Here is a 21,920-nt window from a genome sequence, read left to right on the forward strand (position 1 = left end):
GCATCAGAGCGGATGGTTAGCAGTGCACGAGGTTCCTGAAAGGGTTAGCTGAAAAGTAAGGTTATCTTAGGCACGGCCGCGTGGTGTCGCCGAGCTGGAGCTCAAGTCAGAGAAATCCTAGCCGACGCACATCTCGTGCTGTTTGAGTAATCAAGCGGATCACGAGTTTCGTGCGATCTGACAAACGGAAGGAAATATTCCTTTCGTTACGGCGGGTGAACAGCCGCATTTTGACTGCGCACTAGCGTGGTTGGCTAGCAGTGCTCCTGGCCGCATGGTGGCAGTCAAAAGGCGACGCCTACAGAAAATCGAAAACCACAGAAAACCAGGACATATGGCCTTTAGTTGCCAGTCCTAAACCAATAGAGGTCTATGTCTCCAGGTTAGCTTGCGAAGGCCCAGGAAGCTGGATTCAATAGCCGTACTGGAGTAAATCCTCGCCGAATTGAAGAAGAAGAAGAAGAAACACGCGCACCTTCGGTTGTTCCAGCGTTACAATCTCTAAAAACCCATCGAGCATGGCAGTGAACGAGTTTATGCATCCCAGAAACCGGTACCGAGAAAGGCCCAATTTTCAGGACCTTGTTAAACAGTTTCCGGAGCTAAACCAAGTGGCCATAGTGGTAAGACCGATTTGCCAATTCTATCGAAGATGTTCTGTTCAATCGCTTCTATCTATTGCAGGATGTGTCCGGAAAAGTTAAACTGAACTACAAAGATGCACAAGCACTCCAACTGCTATCTAAATGTCTGCTACAGAGGGATTTCGGTTTAAGCTTGGAACTACCCCCGGGAAAGTTAGTCCCTACCTTACCCCTGCGATTGAACTATATCCATTGGCTGGAAGACATCGGGGATATTGCTGGTTGGCACGAAAAGGAACCTGTTAGGGGAATCGATATCGGATGTGGAGCTTCCTGTATTTACCCACTGTTGGCCGTAGTACAGACGAAGCAGCGCTGGCATATGCTGGCAATCGAGAAAGCAGAAGATAGTCTACAGATTGCGAAAGCAAATGTTATTCGAAATAGTTTCGAGCAATTCATTGACGTTAGGCCGCAAGTTGCTGGAGGGCAAACAATTCTCTTAGAAGTACTGAACAACCATCCTGACGAGCGATTTGACTTCTGCATGTGTAACCCACCATTCTACGACAGCGCAACCGGTGTTAAATATCAGAATCGAACCGGAAAACGCCGAGAACCATCGAATGCAAGCACCGGCTCCACAGAGGAACTTTGCACGGACGGGGGAGAAGTTAGCTTTATTGGCCAAATCATCGAAGAAAGTCTGCAGCTGAAGGATCGCGTTTCTGTGTACACTACAATGATTGGCCATAAGAAAAGTTATGAAGAGATATTGAGGAAATTTAAGCACAGCTCTATCCAGAATATTTCGGTCAGCAAGTTTTGCCAAGGTAATACGACTCGATGGGCCGTAGGGTGGAGCTTCGATAATCGAATAGTACTGAATCGTTTGAACGACGCCATAGATATCGAAAGCCATGGGACTGGGAAAAAGAAAACGTTGAACAAAACAATTGAATGGAAAATTTGGAATGCGCCGGAAGGGCATCAAGTATCCCAACTGGCACACCTTAAACTATATCTAATAGGAGTGCTTCAATCCATTGCTCTACACGTTCGCGTTTTGTCTGAAGAAAGCGAAGTAATACTATGCGAGCTCACTGCGCACCAGAATACCTGGTCTCACCAGAGGCGAAAACGAAGATGCAAGGAAACAACTGACCATAAACATGAGAAGCACCTGCGAAATAGCGACATTATTGAATCGTACGATGAGAATGAGAATTCACAAGAAAAAAGGCCAAAACTTGAACCTACTGCTGTATGTGATGAACTAAAGCAATCGGAAAAGCCGTATTTGAAGGCAGCATTGAATCTTCACAGGAAAAGTTGTGATTATTTTGTTGCGCTTCAGTACATTGATGGTAAAGCTGGCAAAGACTCGGTAAATCAAATTCTTCAGTATATTAAAAATATCAGTAGAACACAACCATTCGTTGAAATGTGCCTGTGAGGACTAGGCATTATCGAATTACGGTAATCGTTTGCTACTTACATCTCCAGTTTGTTGAACTAAGTTATTGAAAAAACCAAAATATAAGAAAACCGGTTATGTATTACAGTAATGTTTTGTTTATTATTTTTATATTCCCGGTCTTTTGCTGTAACGCACGCACATTACAAAGTGACATAATTATTACATAGCTCATTATTGCCTGCTACCACTCTTTTTCATTACCGATCATGTCTCGGAAAGAAAACAATGTGCTTGGAACAAAATCTGAAACCAGCAAAACTGCACCAAAAGAAGATAACAAAGATTCAAATTTTCGTAATTGTGACGCGCCATCGAGTAACTTTTACCAGCTGATTTTTTTCTTACCGCTAAACCTTATCTTTTTCGTTATTATAAAAATATTTAACAAATTTACAGCTCCTACCCTAGGAGGTCGCTGGGTGACGATGATCCTCAGTGAAAACGGTTAAAACACATTCAAGGAGGCTTTTCGTTTGTTCAAAGAAAAATGCAGGCTGTAGTTTATAACGAGGAAATTTCATTTCGACTTTCAGCATGCCAAAAATATTGGAGTGTGCCAATTCTTGTTTTACAATTTAGAACAGAAAGATGTTCCGAAAACAAAACCGAACATCAAAGTTGACTGATTTATCAAAATTGATAAATAACTAATTAAACAAGACAGAAAAAAAACAAATGCATGTACGTAACAGTTTTTGAAACGCGATCCCGTGAGTTAACGCTTTTCCTTTGAGGATTCTGCTTGTTCACATATCATCCAAACGGGAATATGCTAACGTTATCAAACTATAAATATATATAAAATAGGACTAAATTATATATACTTCATATAAACACAATAGAAGACGATACATTCACTACATGAAAGTATTCACAAATCGAACGGGTTTTAGTCCTGGCATTGATGTTCACAGCAAATGTTTGCTCCTCTCGCCAAAAAATCCGTCCGTCGGGTCGGATCAGATTTTTCAAGAACTATCTTCTAACTGCTAGCAGCAGGATCCTTCTCCTAGCTGCGTCGTGTAAATAAATGCGCTAGCCCAGTCTCCTGATTCGTTTCGATGAGGTTAAACGCATGGGATCGTTGATTGTTCGGTGGTGGTACGATCGGAGGGAGATTCAATATTTTCACCTCCTTTCTGCCATGCTGCCCAATGTTGCGGCCGATGATTTGCGAGGTAATCTTTTTGAACAAGTCCTTCTTAGCTTTATCGATTTTGTTACCCTTGGTGCCACCGAGGGCAATCTTTTCGTCCAGCTTCTGAATGTCTGCGGCGCTAACGTTCGGAATCTGCTGCAGAACCTCAAGGATGTTGGGAAACTTTGGTCGCAGTATTTCGTACGCCTGCACACCCAGTGAAATGAGCGATGTCTGGATTGGGGAGAATACATTGGTTATTGTCACGGTTTGCTTTGTGAGGGCTTATTAAACAGTCGTACCTGGTTGGATTCATGCTGGCCGTGCAACTGTAGAGCCTTGAGTACGGCGATGATTATATTAGATGCCAGCGGTTCCGTAACGAGCTGCTCCGTCGCCAAGAACCTTATGATTGGACCACTAAGCAAAGTCGCTTTCAGGCTGGAAGTACTGTCATTCCACGAAAGGACGCTAAAGGAAAGAGAAGCTTTTAGTACACAAGCACGATCGTTTCACGGACACAAAGCAGTACCTTAGAACGGTCATAACGATCGGGTTGCAGGTGTACTGGTTGCGCAGCAGTTTCGCTCCCAAATCACTAATAACCTCCGAAGTCATGGCCGATTGTGCGGCCCGTGTCAGTGCTTGCGGAGGACCGTCCATACTTTGATCGTCATGATCCATACCGCTGGCCATGGCAGCATCCCCGGCCACATTTGCCGTTGGATCGACGGCGCTGCCAACGAGCGCCACCTTCAGCACATCAATGTACTCACGCGTAAAGGTTCGATTCAGCATATCCTCCAACACCTCCTGTGTATCACTTACATCCTCGCCTAGCTCGCCCGATTCATAGAGCGAAGTAATGTAATGCCAACGGGCGGTCAGTCTTGTTAACACTGAAAAAGCAACCAATTGCACAATTATTAAAAGATCGATATCGATCAAGTTCAAACTCTATCGATACTTACTGAACGGTGATACATGGGCAAATATTGGCAGTAGAACCGCTTCGTGGAAAACCGGGGGACAGGAATAAATAAATGGCTTCAGAAACACCCGTACGATGGTTCGCAGGCGGAAGTCGGGCACATACTCCAGGCTCGAAAATACGGTACCAATGATCGCATTGGCGATGCCAGGAAGTGCGTACAGATCCCGGCCCAGCGAGGGACCAGCCGATCCCATCATATGATAGCAGTGCTCGAAAATAGTCGATAGAAACGTTTGCATACGCCCGAAAGCTGTCGGGGGCATCTTTTGCGATGGATCGAACGGATCCTGTAACACCGGTGACACACCGAGGAGTTGCTTTTTCTCGTGCTCCTGCATGCCATTCGCATTGCGGAACGATTCCGTAAACGATTGCAACGCGTCAGGCTTCCAGAGCTCATTAAGGACGCGCATCAACGAAAGGATATGCGATAGCAATGGCACTACGTGTGAGGTGGCCGGATTACGACAGATGGGGTTACCAGACTCGGTGAGGGCTACAACAAACCCGCCCCGCGAACATCGATCCGGATCATCCGGCCACGAGCAACGCTTGATGACGCCAAGGACGAGGTTCAGTGCGTACGTGAGCTGCCGCCGGTTAAAGTTGTACGGATCTTCGATAGAAGTGGAGCCCGGTTCGATGGACGGTTTGTTCAGGCCAACAAAGTCGATGAAGGTGTGCGCATTCTCCACAGCCGGTGCCAACAGACAGCCCCAAAGGGACACAGCTTCCCGGATCACCTCCGCAACGAAACCTCTTTGCCGTTCGAAATCGCAGAAATGATTCGATATCAATAGCAGCGCCTCCAATAGCGTCACCTGTTCCACTTTGCTCAACTGATCCGGTTGCCGAATGAGGTTCTGAACGCTCGTGTTGATCTGGTCGAATATCGGCAGCAGCAATAGTGGGTATTTGTGTGCGATCTTTACCATCAGTGAAGCTGCATGCCTTCGAAGGTTTTTAACCGCCGTCGAGCGCGCTTGGCGCGTTTCGCCTGGAGCCTGGAAAACGAGGGCAGCGAAAACCTTTTCCAAAACACGCGGTAAGAGCTGCACACCGGTCATGGCAACACAGTTTGCCGCCGTGATCTGGCACGAGGACATGCTGAGAAATACGAACAGCGAGGAAATGCACGAGAGAAGCACGGACAGGATGAGCGGATCGGTCGAATCCACCTTCAAACATTCTTCGAGCAAGCGGAGGCCTGCAGCAACCGAGGGCCGCTCGGTGACCATCAGAATTCGAGACAATACACCATCGAGGACGTTAGTTAGTGCATCCCACTCGAGGTAAACCGGATCGGAGACGGTGCAAGTGGTATTCCTTTCCGTAGTGGACGTTTTTTGAAGCCTTGCGTTCAACCAGGACTCGCAGTAAGAGAACGTCACCAGCGGTGATGTCAGCGTCGCTTGACGAAAGATTTCCAGAAAATCCGTCCTGCAGCGGAAAAAGAACACTAGCCATTCCTCTTCCCCGTCGTAGTCTAGGCTAGCGAATGTTTGCGGATGCATTGTGACTTCCGTCGGCCGGGTAACTGGATAGTTTACCTTTATGATCTTCGGACCGATGACCTCGATCACCTTTGGAATGTACTCGAGCACCATGTGCTCCTTCGAAATCTGCTCATGTTTCAGCAGGCTTGTCCAAATCAGTGCAGCCGGATGGGCGAGGCTGTAGCTCGAATGGCGAGTGAAAATCAGCACCGTAGCCAGAAAGGTAGCCAAGCATTGAGGTCGAATCGGTTGGCAATCCTCTTTACCCCACAGAGTTGTTAACTGGGAGGCTAATCCGGTAAGCACTTGAACAAGCTTCTTCAGGAACTGGTAGTACGCCTCCGTTCCGAGTCGTTCGTTCTGTGTTGCAGCCTGATACAAATGTTCCACAGGAGCTTCCTCGAAGAGAAGCAGCAGCGGCTTGCGATCCTTCAGCTGCCCTCGACGGTTCGCTATTTGCCCAAGGCACTCCGCTGAAGGCTGCTGGAACTCGACGTCAGTAAGCAGGATACATAAGATTTGGAGTAACCGGCCGTTGGATGCCACGATGTGATTGATAGAGACCCATTCTACGAAGCCGGTCAACGTTTGCAGTGCAACCTGGACAACACGACTGTGCCCGAGAGCCTTATGCTTATCCCCCACCGAGGTTGCGTTTCGAAATTCGTTCACATGCAGTTCTATTAGCCGGAGGAAAAAGTCGAATATCTCGGACATGTTTACCGTCAGCGCCTGATATATATCCTTCCGCCGCTGGTTGGATTCGATCGTCTGCAGCAGCGCCACATCTTCGACCAGGCGAAGAAAAACCAGCAGCACAAGCTCCGTTTGAGCGGTCCCGTTCGAACATGCGTTGCTCAACTCGGCTAGCAGTGTTGTCCATTGCTGAGGCCACTCGCGCTTAATCATTTCTACGATGATCCGCGCCACGCCATCCTTGATGTGCGCCAGATTTACATCTTGCGCTTCCCCGACACCGGCGTTCAACAATTTCATCGCATTTTCTTTGATGAAGATTTTTTCCTGCTGTGAAATGCTGTTCCATTTGAACTTGATCGTATGCTCCATCAGTTGCAAACCGAAATGTCGAACTATGGGAGGAAAGTTGCCCGTTACCAGCGAAAGTCCAGCTTGGGCGCAGAGCGGAGAGATATCTTTGAACCTGAAACAGAAAGCAAAACATTAATCTAAATTCAAAGAATCCCTCAATCAAGTAATCAAGATAAATACTGTTCACATGCAACGTAGGCATCCATCCTTGCTTCCGATGTTGCTTCTGGATCCATGGTGATCTTGACTGCACGAGCCAACTCATTGGCCAGTTCTGCCACCTCGTGGGCCATTTCCATCGACGGTACAGTAGTACAGTAAGAACGCAGGGGTTCTTCCTCGATACGTTGAAAGGGTGGATGGCCGCGAGAGCGCGGGAATAAATTTTAGGCTTTGCGACGCGCACTGATCAGGTTCACTCGCTGGCAGGAAGTTTGCACTATGTGATCGGCTAACTAGATTGAAAGCAGAAAACATGATTTCATTGTAACCTCTACATCATCGGTGAAAAACAGTTCAACAAAGTTCATGATTGGCAGTACGTTGCACACTGTCCGGGAGCATTTCAACATTGAATTATAGTAGTGCATTGTTTATATCTCCAGTTTTTGACTCATGCTCCACGAAGAACGCCAATGCAAAAATGTGTTTCCCCCATCATCTTGCCCACCGTGACTTCCAGTATGAAGCATGCATGGGTTGCCGTAGGCCTTTGGAATTGGTACATAAACTGGAAGCTTTGGAACTTACCGCACACTTGTCCTGGTATGCTTATGCTAACACTTCACCATTTCTTATGCTAGTTCACTGGGTTTTTCACTTTTCCTCAAACGTGGACAGCGAATATGGAAAATTTGTCGCACGAACTAAACTTGTAAACGCGGTCTCGCAGCGAAATCTTCTTCTCTTCTTGCGCGTCCCCCTTTTCTTTGGCTCTACCAACGACATCTGCTTCTGTCTAAAAAAACTTCAGTTTTGACATCTTGCAGGTCGAGCAGAATTCAGTTGGCGCAATGAGGCAACACTTTTTACCATCTCGCACCGAATTCAATGTATCGACAATTTATTTATCGTCCGCAATATGTGGGGGATCTTAAAGAATCCCTAGATGAAGCAGTTAAGCTATTTAATTTGCACAACCAGTGCTGACAGCCCAAGGAGAACCCTGCTGCACTTGCCTACCAAAGGTATCCATGCCTACCTAAAAGAACCTTGCCAAGTGTATTTTTGGTAGGCATGGACACCTCATAACCTACCAATAATTTGTTTTGGGAGGCACCGCAGTGGAAAGTGGTACTGGCTGTCAAACCTTTGTTTGTTTACTGTTTACTGTGCAAGTCTGGCCAACTAGCTGCGAGTTAAGAATAACGCTTTCGCGGGTTTGAGTGTCGGAATCGGAGTGAAGTTTATTAAACAATGTGTTAAACAACATCATGAAACATGGTAGGAAAAGGGCAGGAAAGGAAACAGGATGAGACGATGACCCTTAGCGACAGGCGCCGAAACTGCAACTCAGTGTTAATAGTTGGTCGGTGTCGGTTGGACATCACGGCGATCATCGGTTGTTACCGGGTGTAACATAGCATCGGTGGCCCGTGTCCGATAGCAGCGCTTGGATCGACCGACTCGGGGTGGTTAACCGGGGCCGGGTTAACTCGCACCAGACAGTAAGTACGTGTGTAAGAACCCACAGCAGAGAGTTCTTTCTGATGATGATTTGTCCGCACTTTTCACACATTTCAGTGTCTCGACAAGGAGGAAGAAGCGGCTTGAAATAAACATGAATGCATTCTACGTGTTTTCAATGGGCATGACGGAGTGGTGCTGCACATCGTACATCGAAGGAGCCTGCTACGATCCGTGGTCGCTGTTTGCCAGCACGAACCAGAGGAGGCGTCGGACGATTTCTGAACATTTCCCCTGATTGCCTTCCGAACCGGACGATATGTATATAATATTATCGTTGTATCAAAATAATAAAACAATCAAAAATATTTTCCTGCATGAAAATAATTATTTTGGGAAAGAAAAGATATCCTGAACCCAGCTCATATAATCTACTACGAATGGGTATACGTTTTTTACGCGTATAGCCAGAAATAGGTGTTATAAACACGTTGCACAGTCACGTTGTCAAAACAGTTCTCTTTTGCGGTGTCCCGCAAGTATCAAGAGAATTGTTTTACCATTCTTTTCAGAAGTGTTTTACATCCAAAATTGCATAGGAAATCTGCTGCAAAAGAAGGTGTAAAACACTTCTGAAAAGAAGAGCGATCAGGTCTCAAGAGAATTCTTTTACATCAAAATGACGCCAAAATTTCTCGTTGGGAGCACATTCCCGCGAAATCCAGCAACTGCTCGACGAGAAATCATGACCTGACAGCATTTTGCTGGCTGTCAATATACCGGCAATTGCGCTTGTTTGTGTTACCTTCGCCAAAACGGAATCGAAAGAATTTTGTCTACGCGAGTATCATTTGCCTGATCAAAATGATGGATTTGAAAGGATCGCCAGCGAACCACACCATTACCCTTATGGACCAGATCATCACGTTCGAACTTTCCCCATACGAGTGGTCCCAAAATCTGCTGTGCATTGCGCTGCACAATAAACTTGTGCTTGGATCAGTTCGCTTTCCGGTAAGATGGCTTGCAAATCGCGTGAAAGATCATGTCCGTACTTATTCTCTGATTTCCCGTCTTCCCTGTAGGAAGAAAGCGAAAACGAGGGTTTCAGATGGCAACAGCTGAAAGATATTTATCACGAATGCCTCCCTCGGTGCGTTGCGTTTGCACCGGAGACATCGCTGGTCGTGATACCGAAGGTGGTAATACTAGCAACTGCTAGTTCGGATAACAAGATTCGTATTTTTAAAACGGATTTGGACGACGACAAGAAAAACGACACCGTCCAGATCTTAAAAGGACACCGCTCGCACGTGAACCATGTTAGCTGGGATCCTGATGGTGAATTTTTGGCATCTTGTAGTGATGATAAATCTTGCATACTGTGGGAGTGCGCTGAAGGCTACAAACGGGGGCCTACGTTTGTATTCGACGCAGCCGTGATGGTATCGAAATGGCACCCGGAAGAGCCAGGACACTTGTTGATTGCGGTAAAGTCAGGGGCTCTCCATATCTACAATGTGCGTGCGAAAACATCAATTTTGGTTGTGGAAACGGACACCAACCCACTTACGTGCATGGACTGGAGCTTGAACAATTCTAGCTACGTTGCAGCAATGGCTAGTGGCATCATTTATCTCTGGGATCTACAAAATTCAAACTGGCCAATGGATACCAATGCTATGCACAATGAATGTGGACATGTGGTGAAATTTTCACCCCGTTCAGATCATATAGTCGCCTCAATCGGAAGGCCAAACGCAACGCTGAAGGTAATGCATTTGAAAAACAAGCTACCGCAGATTGAATCGAAATTGGCTACCTACGGTGGATTGTGCTGGCATTATCAGTTGCCATATGTTGTTGCAGCATCCGATAAAAAGTTGAATTTTTGGAAAATCTCATTCTAAAAACTACTGTTCTAATAAATTCCCTTATTTCTTTCAAAAACTGTTATTTTTCTTTTTTTGCCACTCTATCTGAATCGTGAGAACATCCTTGTTTTCCAGCAACCTTATGTAAAAGGGATAGTCGAAGAAATGTCAAGGGAAGTCAACATAAACAGCACGCTTCGGCAAAACACCGAAATATAAAAACATTTTACAACACTGAAACTGCGTTGAAGAACTTCGTAGAGTGAAGTGGTTCCAGCCTGAAGCTGTAAAAATGCTCTCACGAAGATTATGTTCTGCGGGTATGTTGGGTTTTCATGAAAAAACCGTAAATTAGCTCTAACATTGTTACATCATTGTGTGATCATAGTGTTGCCCCGCATGATGTCTACATTGCCGATACCGGAGCAAGCGGTAGTGAGTGATAAAGGTAAATTCACATTAAGTTTTTATGAACAGGTAACGTGAAATTTCGTTTCTTACACAGGCTTCGATATGCTCAACCACCCAGACTTTTTCGGAGTTCACAAGCTGTTCACGGTGGAAGATCTCTTCAAATCCCGGGTCCACATTGGCCACAAGGAAGGCACACTGAACGATGGCATGAAAGGATACCTGTACGGTAGTCGGCTGGGACATTGCATTATTGATCTCGACAAAACTGTGGAGCATTTACGTGCGGCGCTAAATGTCGTTGCGCACATAGCGTACCGTGATGGGATTATACTATTCTTTAACCGGAATGCACTGAATGCACATGTCGTTGAGAAAACTGCCAGGGAATGTGGAGAATTTGCCCATACGCGCTACTGGCGAGGGGGAGTTTTTACTAACTCCAAGGTTCAGTTTGGTGCCGTGACCCGTTTGCCTGATTTATGTATCTTTTTAAACACCATGAACAATGTGCTTGATATGCACACTGCTGTACGTGATGCGGCTAAGATGAATATTCCAACAGTTGGTATCGTGGACACGAATTGCAACCCCAATCTCATCACCTACCCTGTTCCAGGAAATGATGACACTCCGGCAGCCATAGAATTATATTGTAAACTCTTTAAAAAAGCTGTCCTTCTAGGTAAGGAAGCAAGAAAAGCGCATACGGTTGTCGAAAACAAGTAAGTTGTGCTAGAAGATAGAACAGATGCGTAGATCAAATACAGTACTTCAAGATAACGTTGTTCAACTACTTTCACTTTTATTACCACTGCCTGCCCATTCTATTGTTTCAAACTGTACTTCGTTAGTGCATGCGTCGATGTACGCAATGACACAGAATTTATTCACCACTACCGAGAGGCGACAAATTCGAATAATGTACTTTAAATCAAGTTTTTGGGAAGAATTTTTCACCACATGCACCATATGGGAAGCGTGAAAACAAATTGGATCTCCGGGGTACAGCAAGAAATCGCATCCAAAAGCATCTCCGGATGTTATGAAGCCGCCATCATTCCATAGTGATTCGAAGACTTGATACTTGATGAGATCTTCGGCATTCAGAATCAATTTTGGTTCTGGGGTCGTTGTCTCTGAGGAAAGAAATTTTTATATCGTAGTTTTGTTTGGTTGAAGCATTTTTTTTTTTCTTACCAATATTGAGTTGATACTTTGTTGGAATTTGCACTAACGTATCAAACTTTTCCTGCTTAATCTTCTCCATTTCTTCGGCAAGCAACTGTTCTGCACTAATTTTAATATCTGAAAGAGCAGCACAAAGTTTAGAATCATCGCTACAGAGCAGCAGCATTAGCAGCACCTTCAATTTTCGTTCCTGATTTGAGCAGTTTCTTTCTTTTGCCCTCCACAATCTTTGGCAAATGTTTGCGAAAAGCTTCCATTCGTTTTTCGATTACAGGCTGCCGTATTTCTTCCTTCTGCTTCTGAACCAAACTTTCGTGAAGCTGGATCTGTTCATCACTAGGGACATTCATGAAGGCAGCATTTCGATCGACTAGTTCTATGGCATTTTTCGCCAATAGAAATTTCAACTCCACCGTCGAAAGTACAGCGGGCAATCCCTGCTGGTTAATATTCCTCGGGTGAGACACTGGCACACCAATCAGATTGCCAACAATTCGAAACTCGGACCGCAGCCTAAAATAATCTGTACAAGCGATACGTTTTAGTTACCGGCATTACAGTACACGAAATCAACACCACAAAATTACCATTCGCATCATAAACAAGGCCTCGATCGTGCTGAAAATTCACAATTATTTTTGCCATGTTGGTTGGCGGCAGTTTAGCACGTTGTATCCGGACCGAATTGTTTTGCATTGCGACCGTGGTGTATATATCTCAAGGTGTTATGACGCCCCTTCTAGCAACCTTGCTTTCTATGACAGCTACTAGGAACAAAACAAACCTAACCACACGTGTTTTTGTTGCGGGTCGTCGTATCACGCTGTTCGCCAAAAATAAGTAATTTATCCATATCTCAGACAATTTACTTAAGAAAAAATGTCTCCCATTAAAAATACAAGCAAGTGTGACGAGAAACAAGTGAAAGGAAATTCGACAAACCTTGACGAAGACGAAGATAAAGCGGAGGTGCAGGCAGATATCAACCGGCAGACGAATGCCTCCGACAAACTCAGCCGCTCTGAAATTCGCAAAAGGAGCAAGATATTCTTTCATCGTCAGCATCGTGTCATTATACGGAATCTTTCGTATCGAATCACCGAGTCGAAGCTGCGAAAGGAATTTGAGCGTTTTGGAACATTGGAGGAAGTTAATATTCTAAAGCGCCCGGATGGAAAATTGGTAGGATGCGCGTTTCTTCAATATTCGACAAAGGAAGAATCAGATCGAGCTATCCAGGAGATGGATAGTGAAATATTCATGGGACGGAAAATAGAAGTGTGCTACGCAGTTGATAAGTCGGATTATAAGAAGGTTAAAAACCGAAAGGAAGTCAAAACAGAGGAGATAAAACAGGATCCCGAAGAAGTTATCGACGACGATGCTGAGGTAAAAACTGAATCTACCGACGATGAAGATGATGAAGACGATGATGCAAATGAGGAAGAGGAGGAGGAGGAGGACGACGACGAAGACGACGGAGACGACGACGATGATGATGATGATGAGGAGGAGGAACAGAGCGATGATGATATGGATGAGGAAGAGCAGAAGCCAGTTGTTGATGAAAAACCGAAAATTAAACGAAAGGACAATCATTCGGAAGTTGAAGAAGGACGTACCGTGTTCGTCAAAAACATACCTTACGAGGTTGAAGCGGCCGAATTGAAAGAAGTCATGGAACAGTTCGGTACGGTCCAACAGGTGCTGATAAACAAGGATCGTATTTCAGGACACTCGAAGGGGACGGCGTTTGTAATTTTCAAACTGAAGGATTCCGCCCAGATGAGCTGCCGTCAAAATTTGAAGCTTCAAATCCATGATCAATTTCTGGAAATTCTTGAGGCTCTGCGGAAGAAAGATATAACTGACCGTACGAACGCAAAGGCGGAGAAGAGATCAAAAGATTCACGTAATTTGTACCTGCTCAAAGAGGGCATTATAATGGCTGGTTCACCCGCTGCTAAGGATGTTTCCAAAACCGATATGGCACAGCGTTTGCGCTTGGAGCAACGAAACAACGAAATGTTGAAAAGCTTCAATCGTTTTGTAGCGAAAGACCGTCTTACGGTGCATAATATTCCGCCCCATTTTTCGAACGATGATTTGCGCAAGATTGTTATTCAACACACCTCCTATAAGCCGATAGAGTGCCGTGTAATGCGTGATTCTCGCCCATCGTTTGGCAACCCGTTGGGCGCTTCCCGTGGATATGGGTTCCTTTCGTTTAAGCAACATGAAACTGCTCTAGAAGTGTTGCGTAAACTGAATAACAATCCTAGCGTGTTCGGTAAAAACAATCGACCGATCGTCGCTTTCAGTATAGAAGATTTAAAAGTTCATAAAATTAAGCAACAGCGGTTGGAAAAATCCCGTTTAAAGAACCCAACCTACCAAAAGAAAATGGAAGAGATTAAACAGAAGAAACAACAAAAGGTTGTTAGTAAGAAAGCAGCAAATCGACTAGAGCTTCAAAAGCTTGCCGTTGCGCCCAGCGTTGTTTTACAAAAGTTGAATTCGAAAGGAGCCAATTTAGTTGACACGTCCGGTATAAAGAAAAAAGAACGTAAACGGGATATCGAGATAACGCCATTTACCGGAGAAATTGCAAAGAAAGGCCGAACGAGTATCAGGTCGAATCGCAAAATTCATCATCAAGCCAATTCCCACATGGAACGCATTAAGGCAGAGCGCAAGGAGCAAAGAAAGAAAAAAGTAAAACAGGAACACGCACAAAACCGATTGCAAAAAAGTAAACCACCACAAAAGAAACCGAAGTTGGATCAGGAACTTCATAAAGAAGATTCCTACTTCAAACAAACCGTTGGCAAATATAAGGATATGATTAGTAATATAACAAAACAATCAACTAGAGGCAAATGGTATACCGGGTAAATCCTGTCCTGGTTCATGTTATGGTACAGAATAAATAGGAAATAAAATCACTTTTACAGAATAATGGAGTTTATTATTAGTTTCATTTGGATTCGAAGTTGACAGAGAAAGTTTCGACGTAAAGGAAACGGTAAGGACCAAGGAATCATTATTTAGATAAGAAAATACGTTGTGTGAAATAAACGGCGATTAGCTTTAGAAACTTTGTTCTAATCTTGAATCAGGAGCAAGTTCTTGATGTCGCTGTAATAATCCCAAGCATTGCAATAGACAATGAGTGCTTGCGGCGGACAATGCCTTCACTACCAGAAGGTCCGGATCGGTGTGTGATAGTGGGCTGCTTAGATTCTCGATGGCTCTTGCTAGAGCTGCATTGCTCAGTTCCGTCTGTTGCAACTGCTGTCGTGCGGCACCAAACGCATCATGTGCGGCAAGCTGATCCCTCGGTGGCAACGCCGTTCCGGTGGAGTTTGAATGGCTCTCCACAATCGCCCGCAATCCGTCCACCCATTCCTGCCGAGCACGAGCATCAACCGCCCGAAGCTTCAGCATATCGCCAGAAGCGCAATTGACGGTGAATGTTTTGGAATCCTCATCACTGGGGCATATCACAGCACCGGCTAGATGCACCTGCCCGCGGGGCGTACCGCTCACGATATGGGAGCTGCTTGAATCATCTCCAGATGGTTCGCACAGATAGTAGCTGAGCAGTCCAGCCTGTGCATCGACGCTAAACCAGCGGTACTGCCAGCCTGAATGAAACATAAACCATTGGATTAGTACAGTTGTGACTAATGTTGCAACTTTCTCCCCTATCACTACCTTTTACCACGTTCGTGTATTTGTAAAGCTGGCCACTCAGTGGCTGTCGATTCATGCTTAATACTTTGCTAAGGTTTTCCATGGTTGATATGATTTCGCGGGGGTACGAAGATACTTTTTACACGCCAACTAAACAATGCAGCAGCTCTGTTCCTAAGATAACAAACACAAACAATGCCAAAACTTTTTCCAATGTCTACAAGCTGTAAATTTTGTATTTGTCACAATACCGCACGATCAAGGTGTACACAGGCTTGTCTTTAAAGTTGAATAAATCACCAAAAAAGTAAAAAATAACTCGATGAAAGTCTATATTTAACTAACTATTTCCAAATTGTTTTATGTTTCTAGAAGCAGCACGAAAAGCAGACTTATTTTAATAAGTCTTGGAACTTTAATGCCTACCTTGAACTAACCGGTGTCCAACGATCTTGAGCAATTATCATGTTTCTGTCAAATTATTTGAGAAAAAAAACGATTGTACTAAAATACCAAGCGTCACTGTCAAGCGCTCGCTACCCTTTTGAGCGGGCAGTGAGTTATTCTGATATTCTAGAGAAATTCTTGGGAAAATAAGGAACGACTGAAAAAAGGCTCTATTCGTATAGTTTTCTTATAGCTTGACGAAGCATTGTATCATACAGGGTAAATTACTAAGGTAAGCAATAAGAGAGTTGACTGAAACATGGTTTCTGGCTTGTGATTTGGGTAATTTGGTCCGTGAATATGAAAAGCCATTGTAAGTGTGAAGAAGCGTAACATTGCAAGTCGTTCCCGCGTCCATTGCTCCGTGTCAAGGCAGCGATGGTTGGTTTTCTGGGATTTTTACTGCACGCGGTTTTATCACGGGGATATCGTGGGGCGAAGTATACAGACTCGCCAGACATACGCGGCTAGACGATTGCAAGATAATGCATCTGGCACTGTTGTGTGAGAGGGAACGGGACGGAATTGTTTTAGGAACAACACAGAACCACAAGAAGCCGCGTAACACACTGGTGCAATTGTTCCAGATAGTGTGCTGTATTGATTAATGGGGTCTAAAGTGGCTTTCGCTTTGTTTTCCAGTTTCTATTGAGTTCGTACGAGTAGGTTGACTCCTCAAATTGTTCGGTGATAGCCAGCGATCATGGAAAGACATGCTATGAAACACGCAAACGGTTCACCAACGGAGGGCAGTAGTACCCCTCCTATGGCCAGCGGAAACGACACTGCTAGCGGCAAAACCAAAAAGATGATGCCCAAGAAAAAGGAAAAGGAAGGCGAACTGGTGTACAAACAATGCAAGTCCGAGTTCTTGCAAACCGAACAAGAGATTTTCTTACAGGCTTTCGAAAGTAAGTGTTGCTCAGATTGTTTTCGTTCTTGGCCATGGATTAATGGGACACTTCTTTTCTCCTTCTAGAACCTTCCCAAATATACAGAACATTGGGAACAAGAAATAAGCTCCAGGTACCCGAAGGATGTTTTTTCCTTATGGCCATTGTCTAACACATGTCCTTTTTTGCTTTTCGGTAGCCAATCTTTCTTCATCGCAATCTGTCGTACATGCGCAACCGTATGTCCCGATCTCACAAATCCCGCCAGTCTTTCAAAATCGATTCGATGCTTGCGCAAAAGTTGAGCAAACTTCGCAGCGAAAAGGCAAACATTCTGTCCGCTTGTGGTGATTCTTTGTCACTGCTGTTTTTAGGAATTTTCGACAAGAAGAATGGAACGACCAGAATCACAACCGATGCGGCGGACGGTGCGTTTGACGATGAGCAGGATGAACAAAAATTTAGCTCGAGGCGATACGGGCTCGTTGAAACGTTTCTGCTCAAAATATCTCACAACAAGCGGAAGGACATTTCGTCCACGCTAAAGCAGGTCTCCTTTGGGAAGACCGATGTATTGATAAACCCCAAGGCTGATCAGATGACCACCAGAGACTTTGACGAAAAACCACCGGTAGTGCACATACCGACAGAGTCGTTCAGATATCTGTGTACACCAAATCACGTTGCAGGCCCGCAACTGTCAATCCTACTGCTGTTCCGTGTCCATCTCAAGGCTTCACCAACGGCAGCCAATGGCAATGGGTTCTGTGACGCTACCGCTAACGGTCACCTCAAAGCGGAACCTGCCAGCGATGGTGAGGAACCATCGGCGAAGAGACAGAAGCTGCACACCTTCACCAAACTGATGACCGGGGAGCTCAATATTTGGGGTAAGGAAGGTCCCATTAAGCTGCAGGAGGGAGAATACGAGCTTAAACTGCGTGAAATGATGCCACAGCAAAGGGCTTTCGTCGCGAAGAATAATTCCCCGTTGAAAAACTGGGGCTCGGAAGGGAGCGAAATGATGGACTACGAACAGTCGGATGATTGTAGCAACACCTCCAGAAACGATGAGCAAGCCGAACAAGAGCTAAAAGATTACTTCGAGGAGTTCCGGAAGCACCCGAGACTGAAGTTTCGTGTGCAGTGGACCAAAGATTCCGAGTGCGGGGTTGCTGAACTCAGTGCTGTGGGAAATGGGTGCAGTGATAAGGAAAACTACAAGCCACCGTCCTCACCGTCGGAGTCATTCAAGAAGGGTTTGAACATCAACATCAATAACAATAGCATTCTTACTCCGGCAGCTGCCACCGGGCGCATGAATGAAGTGGAGCAAGATCAATCATCATCCGATGGCAGCGACTTGCCTCCCAACAATATATTCCTTCCGGACAGCAATGCCTTAGTGCCTACCAGCAGTAGTAGCAACGGTGACGAAAGACGCATCAGCGATATTGCGGGACTGGAGCACGGCCACGAGGTTAAGCGTGTGATCTATCAGCTCATCCACAACAACTACACGCGCCAACAGACCGAGACGACTGAATTTACCTGCCCGTGGTGCTCCCTCAATTGCTGCATTCTATATTCACTGCTAAAGCACCTGAAGCTGTGCCATGCGCGCTTCGTCTTTAACTTTGTGCCGATTGCCAACGGAGCACGCATCGATGTTTCGATCAACGAGCTGTACGATGGGTCGTACAACGGATCGCCCCACGATCTGCTCGGTCCCACGATCGGATACTCCAGACGGGGCCCGGTACGACGAACGGTGGTGACGAATCTACTTGTCTGCCGGCCCCGACGACAGAAGCCGAGCCTGTCCGAGTTCATCGACACGGACGAGAACGAGTTTGATAGCCAGCGACCGTACATAACTGGGCACAGCAGGTACAGCAACAGTTCACTTTCGTAAGTGCAATGTAATTCTAACCGTTTCGCTCTTGCCAGGATGTATCACCACACCATGACCTGCCTTCCGGTGTACCCACGGGAACTGGACATCGATTCGGAGGGCGAAAGCGATCCGCTCTGGTTGCAGCACAAAACGATGCAAATGATCGACGAGTTCACGGACGTGAACGAGGGCGAAAAGGAGTTGATGAAAATGTGGAATCTGCACGTAATGAAGTACGGGTACGTCGGTGACTGCCAGATACCGATTGCGTTGGAGATGTTTATCGATATGCGAGGTCGCGAGCTGTGGGCTCGTAATCTGTATCGCAACTTTGTACTGCACATGAGCTCGATGTTTGACTTTGGGCTCGTGTCCGCCGATGTAATGCAGCGAACCATAAGAAAATTGCGTGTAAGCATAGTCAGCATTGGCGTTGGTTTGCGAAGAGTTTGAGATGATTTAGTCTCACTCTTTTTTTTTTAGAAAATTCTACTGAATGATGTGGAATTGCAGCAGCAAATCCGGCAGTCTCGCGACCAGCAGATGAGCTATTGGAACAACGTAACCGTACACAAGCAGGCGCAAAAGACGGAAGCCAGAAACGGCGTCGGAGAGCGAACTTTAGGCGCGGGCGCAAGTTCATCTTCCGGCAGCAGTATGGCGTCATATCACAAGGCTGTGCATGGCGGTAGTAACAGTGGTCCGGCCAGTGCTAGCGACGGCCAGCAGCGCAAAGTCAAGCCCACGATTACGCCGGCCAAAAACACTGATCCTTCAGGTGGGTATACGTTCCGCTGTTGTGCGGTCCAGCTTTAGCGGCACTTTTCTTTAGGACCAGCAATGCAAAACAAATCTCGTCTAGTTTTCGATATCGTCAGCTTTATGGTGCACGCTAGTGTTATTAAATCTATGATAATGTGTTGTACAGCATTGTTAGTGCAGTACAGCAATTTCAAAGTAGTAATGAAACATAGTGAATAGGCTTCAAATGTATCCCAAACAATGGAAAGCCTAACGGTTACAGCATGAGAAGCCATTTTCCCTTACCACACAGTTACCTTCAGACAATTCGAACGTTGCTTGAAATGTTTGTGGAGAATCTGGGGTGTTAGTACGAATTTTCTGAGCACAGTCCATAATATTTTTAGAGAAAACAAACAATCAAGAAAAAAATCCAATGATTGGTTGATCTTTTAATTTCAATTGGTACTTTTGCCGATTTCTTACCATTTTGGCAATCCAAGACACCGGTTCTTATTCCTTTGCACTCATGATTTTGGTTACCCACACTTTTAGTTATTCACCACAGATTCGTATCGTCTGAAAGCACCTGAAATTGATGGAAAATGGTTTTAATTTATAATGTTTTATGCTGGCTTTGAGATATTTTATTTTTTGTTGTTCATGCTCTCATGCACCATTACGGTTTATGGTGTCTCCATTCCGTCCATTTGTCCGTTAATCCTTTATTTTCAGTATCTTCGTTTGCTTCTTAAACTAACTTTGTTTTATGTTTTTTTTCTATTTCGTTTTCATTTTCTTTTATTTTCGTATTGCTGTTAAATAACCCTTGCGTGTTATGCGCTTCGATTCTGGGTTCGCTTGTTACTGTTGGCTGATAATTTTGTCATGTAGCCATATCTCCTCCGCGTCGCCGAAGCGCCACTGCTGCGGTCAATGGTGCAGCAAAAGGCACACCGTCCAGCTCCACGCAATCATCATCTCTATCATCATCCAGTCATACCAATACACATTCCACTGGTACGCCGTCCAAGGGCGGCACGGGGAAGGCGGTGCTGAAAGCGCCGGCCCCGCCATCCTCATCGACTCCCACCTCTGCTAGCAAGAAATCATCCTCCGCTTCTTCGGCGGTGTCCAGTAGCGCCATCGCCACATCCTCCTCCTCATCAAATCATAACAAGCACCACCAGCATAGCCAATTCAAAGCCGCCATGCTGTCCCCTGTAATGACGCGAAGGAAATCTCTTTCTCTAGGAACGCATCTTTCGCAGTCGCAGCGCAAACGGTCCCTCAACTGAGACTACGCGGCAACGGCTACGACTCACCAATGAACTCATAGCGGACAAGTGGAAAAGGAATATCCTGCGAAGAAAACAAGACGAGTAAAAAACCGAACTACCTAAGCACATAGTACTGCGAACTTATAGGATAAGATAAGTCTTATCATTCTTTTTTTATACGTAAATAACAAACAGAGAAGGTACAGGAAAAGGGCAACGAGGGAATGCCGCATAAAAGCAAAATTCTTTAAATTGACTCGGAATTGCAAGATAGAATTTGTTGGGTTTTGGAGCTTATTCATCGGCGATGTCGTGTCATCGTCCTTCAGCAGCGAACGACTCATTCGCTTTAGTTTTTGGCTAAGGTAGTATAACAATTTTAGGTCTAGATGATGGTCACAAAGATAAATTTCTTAAAATGAGGACAGTGAGGAATAGATGAATTTATGCCGACGCATGTGATCCTCGAATTGAACAAAGATATATGAATATTACAAGTAAAAGTATTCTTCTCCGGCGATTAATTTAATGACCCCTCCGAGGAATATAGATACAGCGAAAGTACTGCCGTTCAAAAGAAGACGAAATGTCTTTGAGGTCCTGGAGAACCATTTCAATATACCCCTCAGGGAGGATGGTAAGTGGAGGGAGGAGAGGGAGAGAAACTTACAAAAGCTGCTGTGGTTGTAGAACAAAAATGGAATAGTTCTGTTATTTTGGATTTTATCTGGTCTAAGCCGAGAGAGGATTATTTTCGACCATTCACTGCCATTTATTGCACGGATTTTTGTATGGAAAATTGTTTGCACGGATGCTTTATTCTCGCTCCAAATTGTTTTATTGTAATCATTATTGTTAGAAAAAGGGGGAGCTTTTTGCTCGATACACTATCAGACATAATCTTTTATTGAACTCCACAATGGCGGTAATTTTATTTTAGTTTTTTTGTTCCCCGGGGGGCAACACTGCAGTTTATACTACTTTCTTTTGCATTTTTACGTTCTTAAATGCCTTAGATTTTGCCCCTTTTTTGTTTAGAATTGAATTATAAACGCAATAAACATTGAACTAAACGGAATGTCTATTTTTTAACAAGTGAATGCAAGGTTTAATCAAGTTGAG

The 21,920-nt window shown here is 45.0% G+C and overlaps 8 protein-coding genes across 8 annotated transcripts; 5 read left to right on the plus strand and 3 right to left on the minus strand.

Annotated features, from left to right (window-relative positions):
• Positions 1–469: 469 nt before the first annotated feature.
• LOC131267271 (U6 small nuclear RNA (adenine-(43)-N(6))-methyltransferase) lies at positions 470–2,248 on the plus strand. The gene is made up of 2 exons (XM_058270107.1): positions 470–623; positions 685–2,248. The coding sequence occupies exons 1-2, from the start codon at positions 519–521 to the stop codon at positions 2,038–2,040; spliced, it is 1,461 nt and encodes a 486-aa protein (XP_058126090.1). The 5' UTR covers positions 470–518; the 3' UTR covers positions 2,041–2,248.
• A 313-nt stretch (positions 2,249–2,561) lies between these two features.
• On the minus strand, positions 2,562–7,614 carry LOC131267261 (exportin-5). The gene is made up of 6 exons (XM_058270095.1): positions 7,489–7,614; positions 6,923–7,193; positions 4,174–6,854; positions 3,735–4,101; positions 3,505–3,673; positions 2,562–3,436 (listed from the first exon to the last, which is right to left on the minus strand). Exons 2-6 carry the CDS (start codon positions 7,039–7,041, stop codon positions 3,074–3,076), a joined length of 3,699 nt encoding a protein of 1,232 aa, XP_058126078.1. The 5' UTR covers positions 7,042–7,193; positions 7,489–7,614; the 3' UTR covers positions 2,562–3,073.
• A 1,548-nt stretch (positions 7,615–9,162) lies between these two features.
• Positions 9,163–10,318, plus strand: LOC131258484 (nucleoporin Nup37). The gene is made up of 2 exons (XM_058259809.1): positions 9,163–9,382; positions 9,454–10,318. Exons 1-2 carry the CDS (start codon positions 9,233–9,235, stop codon positions 10,276–10,278), a joined length of 975 nt encoding a protein of 324 aa, XP_058115792.1. The 5' UTR covers positions 9,163–9,232; the 3' UTR covers positions 10,279–10,318.
• A 106-nt stretch (positions 10,319–10,424) lies between these two features.
• LOC131272307 (small ribosomal subunit protein uS2m) lies at positions 10,425–11,431 on the plus strand. The gene is made up of 3 exons (XM_058273990.1): positions 10,425–10,562; positions 10,631–10,690; positions 10,748–11,431. Exons 1-3 carry the CDS (start codon positions 10,535–10,537, stop codon positions 11,380–11,382), a joined length of 723 nt encoding a protein of 240 aa, XP_058129973.1. The 5' UTR covers positions 10,425–10,534; the 3' UTR covers positions 11,383–11,431.
• Positions 11,432–11,442: 11 nt separating this feature from the next.
• LOC131270251 (uncharacterized) lies at positions 11,443–12,528 on the minus strand. The gene is made up of 4 exons (XM_058272406.1): positions 12,432–12,528; positions 12,020–12,367; positions 11,854–11,961; positions 11,443–11,792 (listed from the first exon to the last, which is right to left on the minus strand). The coding sequence occupies exons 1-4, from the start codon at positions 12,487–12,489 to the stop codon at positions 11,443–11,445; spliced, it is 864 nt and encodes a 287-aa protein (XP_058128389.1). The 5' UTR covers positions 12,490–12,528.
• A 113-nt stretch (positions 12,529–12,641) lies between these two features.
• LOC131260795 (RNA-binding protein 28-like) lies at positions 12,642–14,816 on the plus strand. The gene has a single exon (XM_058262616.1). The coding sequence runs from the start codon at positions 12,724–12,726 to the stop codon at positions 14,737–14,739; it is 2,016 nt and encodes a 671-aa protein (XP_058118599.1). The 5' UTR covers positions 12,642–12,723; the 3' UTR covers positions 14,740–14,816.
• On the minus strand, positions 14,797–15,762 carry LOC131260796 (oxysterol-binding protein-related protein 11). Its single transcript, XM_058262617.1, has 2 exons — positions 15,562–15,762; positions 14,797–15,491 (listed from the first exon to the last, which is right to left on the minus strand). Exons 1-2 carry the CDS (start codon positions 15,641–15,643, stop codon positions 14,935–14,937), a joined length of 639 nt encoding a protein of 212 aa, XP_058118600.1. The 5' UTR covers positions 15,644–15,762; the 3' UTR covers positions 14,797–14,934.
• A 327-nt stretch (positions 15,763–16,089) lies between these two features.
• On the plus strand, positions 16,090–21,882 carry LOC131260999 (polycomb protein suz12-B). Its single transcript, XM_058262872.1, has 7 exons — positions 16,090–16,219; positions 16,630–16,898; positions 16,967–17,013; positions 17,080–18,770; positions 18,831–19,188; positions 19,261–19,555; positions 20,413–21,882. Exons 2-7 carry the CDS (start codon positions 16,691–16,693, stop codon positions 20,814–20,816), a joined length of 3,003 nt encoding a protein of 1,000 aa, XP_058118855.1. The 5' UTR covers positions 16,090–16,219; positions 16,630–16,690; the 3' UTR covers positions 20,817–21,882.
• Positions 21,883–21,920: the final 38 nt, after the last annotated feature.

This window comes from Anopheles coustani, chromosome 3 (genome assembly GCF_943734705.1).
Source record: "Anopheles coustani chromosome 3, idAnoCousDA_361_x.2, whole genome shotgun sequence".
Taxonomy (NCBI): domain Eukaryota; kingdom Metazoa; phylum Arthropoda; class Insecta; order Diptera; family Culicidae; genus Anopheles; species Anopheles coustani.